This window comes from Oryzias latipes, chromosome 5 (genome assembly GCF_002234675.1).
Source record: "Oryzias latipes chromosome 5, ASM223467v1".
In the NCBI taxonomy this organism is placed as follows: domain Eukaryota; kingdom Metazoa; phylum Chordata; class Actinopteri; order Beloniformes; family Adrianichthyidae; genus Oryzias; species Oryzias latipes.
In genome coordinates, this window is record NC_019863.2 from 14703334 (window position 1) to 14713146 (window position 9813).

General features: G+C 37.6%; 1 protein-coding gene across 3 annotated transcripts; it reads left to right on the forward strand.

Annotated features, from left to right (window-relative positions):
- The first annotated feature begins 3807 nt into the window (after positions 1–3807).
- LOC111947448 lies at positions 3808–8292 on the forward strand. 3 transcript variants are annotated; one of them, XM_023954974.1, is made up of 4 exons: positions 3808–4447; positions 5963–7020; positions 7106–7422; positions 7810–8292. In XM_023954974.1, the coding sequence occupies exons 1-4, from the start codon at positions 4124–4126 to the stop codon at positions 8166–8168; spliced, it is 2058 nt and encodes a 685-aa protein (XP_023810742.1). In that variant the 5' UTR covers positions 3808–4123; the 3' UTR covers positions 8169–8292. The 3 variants fall into 3 exon arrangements, with proteins under 3 accessions (XP_023810742.1, XP_023810744.1, XP_023810743.1); XM_023954976.1 differs by having other exon boundaries at positions 7106–7273; XM_023954975.1 differs by lacking the exon at positions 3808–4447 and having other exon boundaries at positions 5777–7020.
- Positions 8293–9813: the final 1521 nt, after the last annotated feature.

The following is a 9813-nucleotide window of genomic DNA, read 5'->3' on the forward strand; positions in this document are numbered from 1 at the left end:
AGCTGCTTTAACTTTTAATAAATTCCCCTTGGTGTATTTAGGTCCATGCGTTATGTTGTTCGTTGCCAGATTCTTGTCTAAAACCAGCAATGTGGTTCTTCCAAAGTCATCTCTCCAAGATTTTGTAGTTTGCAAAAGCCTTTTTATCAAACATCAGGTTTATGTATGTTAGAGCTCTGGAATCACCCGATCAACAGACCTTGTTAATGCTAAAAGTACCTTTGCCCGTGTAAAGTAATTGAGATGAGCCCTCCCTTGTGTGCGACTGTGAGTGCAGGAGTATTTCTCCAGCTTTTAAATTGATGTAAACATCACAGTGAGAGCTGTGTATTTGTTAATCATCCACTTAGATCAATGAATGTCCTTAGCAACTTGTCCTTGGATTTCACTGCGTCACAAGCAGTGTCTAACCCCCCCCCCCCCCAGAGCCCTCCTTTGAAACTTGAGCTACTACTTGGTTTGTCAGACAAATAAGCAAAAGCAAACAAATAACCCAGAACTGTTTTTGTCTGAAAATCCAGAGCCCTCTTAGATAAACATATTTGTGGCTCTAAGCCCCCAAACAGCTCTTTTCTGTAATCTTCTGCATGCAGCCTTGTGCACTCTTAACCTTGTACTGAGCTATTGCTGCATTGTGGGAAGCCTGAATAGTACAGGCCTAACAGGGAAACCACTTAGTCACAAAGCAACATGATATCTCAGTTTCCCGAGGCTCAGTTTGTTCACTTTGGCTGGTCACTGAGTTTTTTTGAGGGTCTGAGTAATGTGGAGTTTGTCAGGATTCTAGATGGTAAGTCACCTTATTACGCAGCCCTGCTTTTGCTGAGTTGTAGATTACTCATTGAGCTGCTGTCCACATCGGACTGTTGGACTGTTGCTTGTAATCAATCACTGCGAAGCAGGCGGACTTCTTCCCAACACTCAACAGCATCAGCATCAGTACTGGCTCTTGTTTCCATCTCACTCTTTCAGTGTTCCTGTGTTGTCATCTTTGGGTAGGACAAAGGACGGAGGAAGGTCTTTAGTCGCTTCATTTACACAAATGTTTATATAAACTCCCTTTTCTGATCATTTGAAGCTAGAAAAATCGGGTCACATTTCATGTATGTGGGAAAAGATCATGAATTTTTTTTTGAACTAATTTAGCATGCGATTTGATAAAACAGATTGTTAGAGAGATTTATCACATTTTTGGCCTAAAGACCTTTTTTTGGCCACTGATGATTGAGTTTGATCAATGAATTGAATGCAAAAATGTCCTCTACAATCTGTTTCCACATGCAAAACTATTGTTCAGAGAGTTACTTTGTGCACAATTAATATTCTTTATTCATTTGATGTTTCAGTGAGGCAGCAGTTAAGTTTGATGGAGATAAAAACCGTGAACAGTCCTCCTGATGATGTTAAGTGTCTGACATTGTTTAAGTCTTTTCAGTTTCCAGTATTATAGCGTCCTACTTCCTTCCCAATCTTGTTAGAGAGCTTAATTTGTTATTATTATTATTTTTGTTTTAATATTAATAATAATTTCCCATGTCCTATTATCGGTAATTTATTCGTTTTTTTTATGTAAAACACTTGAGTTGTGCATGAATGTTGCTTTACAAATAAATCTGCTGCATTGTGTTTCACTGCTGAGTATTGGAACAAATGTAAAGTGAACTCACATCCATGTTTGCTTTTAAACAGATTGAGAAGATCATGACGCTGATTGGAGCGGGCATTGAATCGACTAAAACCACACAAGATGCATCGAGCTCAGGTAATACTCCTAATGGGGTTTTTGTCAATATTGTTATGTCTCTATCAGAAATAGATCTACCATGTTCAAAGAGTTTTTTGAGAATTAAATCAAAATATCATTGTGACTGCTGTAGATGTTTACCCAAAAATGTAATGAATCAAAGTTGCCAATTTCTTTATTATTGTAAGAATAACTTGAATAAAGATAATGAAAATCAGTTGTTCCCAAACTCCCTTTTGTCTGTTTTATTGCTCCAGTCATATGTTTGTTTAGTTCCCCCCTGGATGGTGAGCTTCATTTAGTGTCCCCCAGGTAGAGCAGTGGGAAAAGCCTGCTTGCATCAGTTCACTTGCTGAAGCTCTGTTCAACAACTCCACTAAGTAGATTTCACCCTATTATGCAACAGCTCTTTAGCCCCTCCTCAGTTAAAATCAGATGCAACTTCCATTTTTTTAATTCTTCCATTTTTAGGCAAAAACAAAATATCTGTGTCATTTCTGCAGAGCAGCAATAGTTCATTAGAAATTTGAGCAGGACAGCTGGAGTAAGTCTGCCTTTATTTCTCATCATCCCTTTGTTTACATGCTGTCCCACTAGCTAACAGCCCCTCTCAATCCTTACCTAACATTTTTGCTATAACAAAAATGGTGATCAATCCGCCAACCCTTCGGCTGTTGGACGACCTGCTCTACCGCCTGAGCTAAACCGCAGCAAAGTGAAATTCCACAGGTTTTTGGACAGCACCAAGAACTCACATGATTGATAAATAATTAATAAAAGTAATTTAAAGTTTGGAATAAAAAAACAAAGATGATGACATGCATTTTTACTAGTGTTGCCTCTACTCACCCAATTTCTATGTGTATGATTATGCAAATACATATGCAAATATAAATATGGTTGAATATGAAAATAAAACAAATAGTTAATCATGAATATTAAATCTTCCTAGATTATAGCTGAGAGACAGAGATGTGGGAAACAACAGGATCTTGACTTGTCTTGGTCTTTTTGCTTTTCCATCAAATACCATAAAGCAAAGCCAGGGAGGTCCTAAAGTTATCTTATATAAGAGCAAATATGGTGTTTGTTTTACCTCGCTACACTTATAGGTGTGTTCTATTTTTAGTGCTCATGTGAAGAATGCCACGCTGAAACTGTCCCAGTTTCAGCTGAGTCATACGGTGACTGCCAGGATTTAATTGGAGATTGTGCTCAAGTAGCTTTGGAAGCTGCAACAAGGCTTTTTTTGCGGCTTCTCTTTGAGTCTTTTTGTATAAATGTCACTTTTTTCCCCCATCGCAGTAAAAAGAGAAAGCAGGTACTTTTCTAAATAATTAGGATATAAAGAAATATGAGAGAAGGAAAAGAAATATGTGAGCTGTGAGAGGAAGAAACAGATTTTCTAAGTGTGGTCCACTTTAGGGTGTAGAGTTTTATTGGACTGATTTCTGTGTGTTCCATCTCTGAGTAGTCATTAAAAATTGTCTATGTATCTATCACATCTTGCTTTGTTTTGGGTATTGTGCATCACATTACATGTTTGTGTCTATTTATTGCCACAGCAGTTCAGTAGCATCTTGGTTTCAACTGTCCTCTGCCAGAACCTTGTAAATGTTCTTCAGAAGGCAATGCAGCTTTTTGTGCTGTAAAGTCTTAAGGTTAGAGATGTAGCGGGTGGTGAAACATCTCAAAAGTAGAGCCAAAAACAGAGCAATGTTCTATATTTGGATTTAGGATAAAGTCATAGGGACTTTTTGACCAGCTAAAAAAGCTTGGTTAATCTGTGGGATAAAACAAGAATATTATTTTCTTGTTTCGTGGAAAACTTTAGTATTTCTGAATGAGCTGCAGCCTCAACAGCGTTGTTTTGAAGAACTGATATCATGCATTATAGAGAAGCATGAATCAAATTCTCTGAACTTGACAAAGAAATTTGACAAAGAAATTTGTGATTTTGTCAGTTATGATACAAAGACTCTTAAGGTGAAACTCGTTTTCAGAAACAGTGAATTGTTAAAGTGTATTACGCCGTAAACGCAATAGATAAGGGAGGCTTTCAGAGGTGTAAAGTACTTGAGTAATTTTACTTGATTACTGTACTTAAGTATTATTTTTGGGGATTTTTACTTTACTTGAGTACAATTAAAAATCAATACTTTTACTTTTACTTAATTACATTTTTTTAGAAAAAAAAGTACTTTTTACTCCTTACAATTTTATTTACAGTCAAAAAGTACTTATTTTTTGGAGATCACTTCATTCTATTTTCCCTTGCTATTACCAAACCAATTGAATTGCGCTGATGCCCAGTTTAATTTAAATGTTATTTATTCTGCCTATGAAAATCGTTTTCACATTATATGAAATTGGTCAGACATGTTCATTGGTCCTTTGGAAGTGACGTCATGTCACATCTATTACCACAATGCACAGCACCTTGACCTGGAAATTAGGGAAATTATAACAGTCAATCAGTGGAAGAAAATGGAGGAAGTATGTGATTCATCAGCAGCTGCGAGCAGCACAGTCCAAAATCAGCCACAGGATCAAGAGCACCCGTGGCCGTATCTTCGCGAATTCTTTTCTTTAAGTGGTGTAAATAAAGATTCATTCAAGATGAAATGTGTCCTCTGTCTCCCGCTTAATAAAGAAATATCGGCCTTCAAAAGTTCGCCATCAAACCTAAGGAAGCATATTGAGGTAAGTACATTAAGTATTTTGTTTTACTGATAGTTTTTTTTTTTTTTTTTTTTTTTGGGTGTGCATGTTTTGACGTTGATGGCGCGCCTTTTATATGTGTAGTAGGCCTATTTTCACTAATGCATGCGATTGACAATATAAGGCTCACGTAATAAAATGCTAAAATGCATTTGTAATTGGTAACGTTAGGTCCACGGGAAATTTGGCGCCTATTGCAGCTTTGAATAATCATTATCATTCCGTGCTCTCATTGTGTTTGAATTCATGCAAAACACAAGAAAACCAAGCGAGAAATTTTTTTCCAAACATGTTGTATTGTCAAAACGGTAACACTTTACAATGAGGTTGATTAGTTCATGTATTAACTAACATTAAATAACCATGAGCAATACATTTGTTACTGTATCTGTTAATCTTTGTTAACGTTAGTTAATAGAAATACAGATGTTCATTGTTTGTTCATGTTAGTTCACAGTGCATTAACTAATGTTAACAAGATATAAAGTATTAGTAAATGTTGAAATTAACATGTATACGTGCAGTTCATTATTAGTTCATGTTAACTAATGTAGTTAACTAACGAACCTTATTGTAAAAGTGTTACCATCAAAACTAATGTAATGAAATCAATTCACCCTGTCATGTCAGCCTTACAGTCCTGTGTTTTTGTCAATATAATCAGAAATAAAATTAATGTTTGATTGTCACTAAATGCTACTGTATTTCTAAAATCAACAAGTATTTAACATTATAAAGTGTGCAATTGGCTGCAAATGTCAGTTTTATTAAAGGGTTAGTTCACCCAAAAATGAAAATAATGTCATTAATGACTCGCCCTCATGTCGTTCCAAGCCCGTAAGACCTCCGTTCATCTTCAGAACACAGTTTAAGATATTTTAGATTTAGTCCGAGAGCTTTCTGTGCCTCCATTGAGAATGTATGTACGGTATACTGTCCATGTCCAGAAAGGTAATAAAAACATCAAAGTAGTCCATGTGACATCAGTGGGTTAGTTAGAATTTTTTGAAGCATCGAATACATTTTGGTCCAAAAATAACAAAACCTACGACTTTATTCGGCATTGTATTCTCTTCCGGGTCTGTTGTCAATCCGCGTTCACGACTTCGCAGTGACGCTACAATGCTGAATAAAGTCGTAGGTTTTGTTATTTTTGGACCAAAATGTATTTTCGATGCTTCAAATAATTCTACCTAACCCACTGATGTCACATGGACTACTTTGATGTTTTTATTACCTTTCTGGACATGGACAGTATACCGTACATACATTTTCAGTGGAGGGACAGAAAGCTCTCGGACTAAATCTAAAATATCTTAAACTGTGTTCCGAAGATGAACGGAGGTGTTACGGGCTTGGAACGACATGAGGGTGAGTCATTAATGACATCTTTTCATTTTTGGGTGAACTAACCCTTTAATGCTGTAATCAGAGAGTGTATGTGTAATTGTTACATTTATTGCATACAATATAAATATTTATTTGTTGTTTTTACAGAGAATGCACCCAAATTACCTCAAAAACTACTCTAAATTGACAGCACAGAAGAGAAAGATCGGGACCTCCACCCATGCTTCCAGCAGTAAGCAACTGAAAGTTGACTCAGTTTTCCCAGTCAAACATGTGTCTCCAGTCACTGTGAACAAAGCTATATTAAGGTACATCATTCAAGGACTTCATCCTTTCAGCACTGTTGATCTGCCATCATTTAAAGAGCTGATTAGTACACTGCAGCCTGGCATTTCTGTCATTACAAGGCCTACTTTACGCTCCAAGATAGCTGAAGCTGCTCTGATCATGAAACAGAAAGTGACTGCTGCCATGAGTGAAGTTGAATGGATTGCAACCACAACGGATTGTTGGACTGCACGTAGAAAGTCATTCATTGGTGTAACTGCTCACTGGATCAACCCTGGAAGTCTTGAAAGACATTCCGCTGCACTTGCCTGCAAAAGATTAATGGGCTCTCATACTTTTGAGGTACTGGCCAGTGCCATGAATGATATCCACTCAGAGTATGAAATACGTGACAAGGTTGTTTGCACAACCACAGACAGTGGTTCCAACTTTATGAAGGCTTTCAGAGTTTTTGGTGTGGAAAACAATGATATCGAGACTGAGGCAAGAAGGTGTGAAAGTGATGACACTGATTCTGAAGGCTGTGGTGAGGGAAGTGATGGTGTGGAATTCCAAGATGCCTCACGAGTCCTGGACCAAGACGATGGCTTCGAATTCCAGCTACCAAAACATCAAAAGTGTGCCTGTCACTTACTTAACCTAGTCTCAAGCGTTGATGCCCAAAAAGCTCTCTCAAATGAACACTACAAGAAACTCTACAGATCTGTCTTTGGCAAATGCCAAGCTTTATGGAATAAAAGCAGCCGATCGGCTCTAGCAGCTGAAGCTGTTGAATCAGAAAGCCGGCTTCAGCTTTTAAGGCCAAACCAAACGCGGTGGAATTCAACTTTTATGGCTGTTGACAGAATTCTTCAAATTTGCAAAGAAGCAGGAGAAGGCGCACTTCGGAATATATGCACCTCTCTTGAGGTTCCAATGTAAGTGTTTTTCCCCTCTATCGATGTAAACAAATGTGGGTTGTTTTTGTTTAATACTCTTTGATTATGCTGATTTCTCCTGTAGGTTTAATCCAGCAGAAATGCTGTTCTTGACAGAGTGGGCCAACACAATGCGTCCAGTTGCAAAAGTACTCGACATCTTGCAAGCGGAAACGAATACACAGCTGGGGTGGCTGCTGCCTAGTGTCCATCAGTTAAGCTTGAAACTTCAGCGACTCCACCATTCTCTCAGGTACTGTGACCCACTTGTGGATGCCCTACAACAAGGAATCCAAACACGATTCAAGCATATGTTTGAAGATCCTGAGATCATAGCAGCTGCCATCCTTCTCCCTAAATTTCGGACCTCTTGGACAAATGATGAAACCATCATAAAACGAGGTAAATGAATGCAAGCAACATACACTTGACGAATTCTAATCTGGGCAACCTTTGAGCCATACCAAAATTATTCTTTTATTTATTTATTTTTGCACTTTTTAGGAATGTTATATCCCATCTTTGGCTGTGATCTCAATATGAATATTGATGTAAAGTATTCTTGCAGCAGGTTGTAGTTATCCCTCAGTGTTTCTTGAAACCAAACTCATATGTATCATATGTGGTTTGGAAATGCAGTTAGATTTTATGCTAAATTAAGGGATTTGCATGATTTTAGATGTAGATGACTGCACGTAAATGTAGTTAATGACAAAATCCATAAAATTTGTTCCCAGTCAGAAGCCCCTCAACCAAACTTTTCTTTGTGTCTGCTCACTGTGCTTGTAGGCATGGACTACATCAGAGTGCATCTGGAGCCTTTGGACCACAAGAAGGAATTGGCCAACAGTTCATCTGATGATGAAGATTTTTTCGCTTCTTTGAAACCGACAACACATGAAGCCAGCAAAGAGTTGGATGGATATCTGGCCTGTGTTTCAGACACCAGGGAGTCTCTGCTCACGTTTCCTGCTATTTGCAGCCTCTCTATCAAGACTAATACACCTCTTCCCGCATCGGCTGCCTGTGAGAGGCTTTTCAGCACTGCAGGATTGCTTTTCAGCCCCAAAAGAGCTAGGCTTGACACTAACAATTTTGAGAATCAGCTTCTACTGAAGTTAAATCTGAGGTTTTACAACTTTGAGTAGCGTGTACTGGCATTAGATTGTCTGTCTTATAGTTTGATAATTAAATACAAACAGTTCTAAAGCAGGATAAAACCTTGTATGCATTTCATTTAATGTTTTTTGAGATTAAAAGCTTAAACAAGAATCTCTAGTTTTCTTTCTTGCTTTTACTTTTACTTCCTTAATACTCAAGTACAATTTTAATGGAGTACTTTTTTACTTTTACTCAAGTAAGATTCTAGCCAGATACTTTTACTTTTAATTGAGTAAAATTTTCCCTAAGTACTTGTACTTTCACTTGAGTAAAATTTTTGAGTACTTTTTACACCTCTGGAGGCTTTGAATGTCTTTTCCGAACGTCACTGTTTGCTTTTATATAAAGAAAAAGAACATGGGAGTGTCGCTTCAAAAAACCTAATCATTCTACCGACATCAAGCTACAGACTTATCGGAAGCGCTCAAAAGTACCTTCAGAATAAAACGCTTGCGGTTTTTCGAAGTAAAGTTAGTTCCAACACTTGAACTCTAAATGGATCACAGTTAGAAGAACTGCCATTCACTGTCATTGTTAGATTTCAAGATTTTCCTTCTAGTTTGCCTAAATTCTGCACTTTTGGGGCTGAAGTCAAATCTAATATGAGACAATCACAGGTGCTTTGACTGTGGGCTTAGAGAAAACCAAATAAATGAACTTACAAAAAGGGGTAGTAGAAAGAGAGTAAGAGTAACACAAGGTATCTACATGGTTTTGTGTACAGGCGCACACTGATATTTAAAGGAAAAGTGTACGCCTTCACTCTCAGTGAATTAATTCGGCTTTGCAGCTCATTTTCTCCCGTGCTTGGGTGTGTTGTCAAGGAGCTGGGGTTTTCTCCCTCTCCGATAACGAGAAACCAAGGACGGATTACCGCAGGACCAAATAGGTTGAAGCTTCAGCCAATAGCAGTCTGTCCAATTTTTTAAATCTAGGGCTTTTCTTTATTATATCTTTGAATCAGTTAAAATAATTTCAAAGGTGTTGCAATAAAGTTTATAGTAAATGTCAGTGTCTGAGTTGGACGTTTAAAGATTTTGTGTAACAAACATCAAGAGTTGATGACATTTTTCATTATAAAATGTAAGCAGAGTTTATGATAATGAATTCTAAACACACTTAAATAGAACATAAGATTATTCATTAGGTCAATTGAGTTTTCTGACTGATTTGCTTTGTAACTGTAGGCATGTGATGCTGTGGCGCATTAAACTGTGTGCTGGGCAGAGCACATGTGGTGCATGAGGGTATATTTTGCTGTGTTGTTAATTGCCACTGGCAATTCTAGCGACTGTAGTCATGACAATCTGTCCATGACGAGCATGGGCTTTTTTTCCCTATGAACATAGATATCAAAGCACATTTCTTAGCTATATATAAACAAGTGAAAATACTTGCAAGGAATACAAAAGCTAGGTTTAGCCTGTTAAAAGCGAGTGAGATACTGACCAGATTTCCTCGGAGAAGCACTGGACGGTCAGTGATTAGGCCGGTCTACCATTGGAAGTAATGTTATTCCAAATGAATAGGGGGAATTGGACAGTGTGATGATTAGTTTTTACCATCCTTTGTCTGAATGTTGTCATAAGAATTTAATGTAGCGTTAGGCTCAAGATGAAGGTGTAAAAAAGA

Excerpts from the sequence above, each read along its gene's own strand:
- LOC111947448 (XM_023954974.1), top strand. The coding sequence starts at position 4,124 with ATGTTCATTGGTCCTTTGGAAGTGACGTCATGTCACATCTATTACCAC. Across the intron at positions 4,448-5,962 it reads ACCTAAGGAAGCATATTGAG|AGAATGCACCCAAATTACCT; the intron begins GTAAGTACATTA and ends TTGTTTTTACAG. Across the intron at positions 7,423-7,809 it reads TGAAACCATCATAAAACGAG|GCATGGACTACATCAGAGTG; the intron begins GTAAATGAATGC and ends CTGTGCTTGTAG.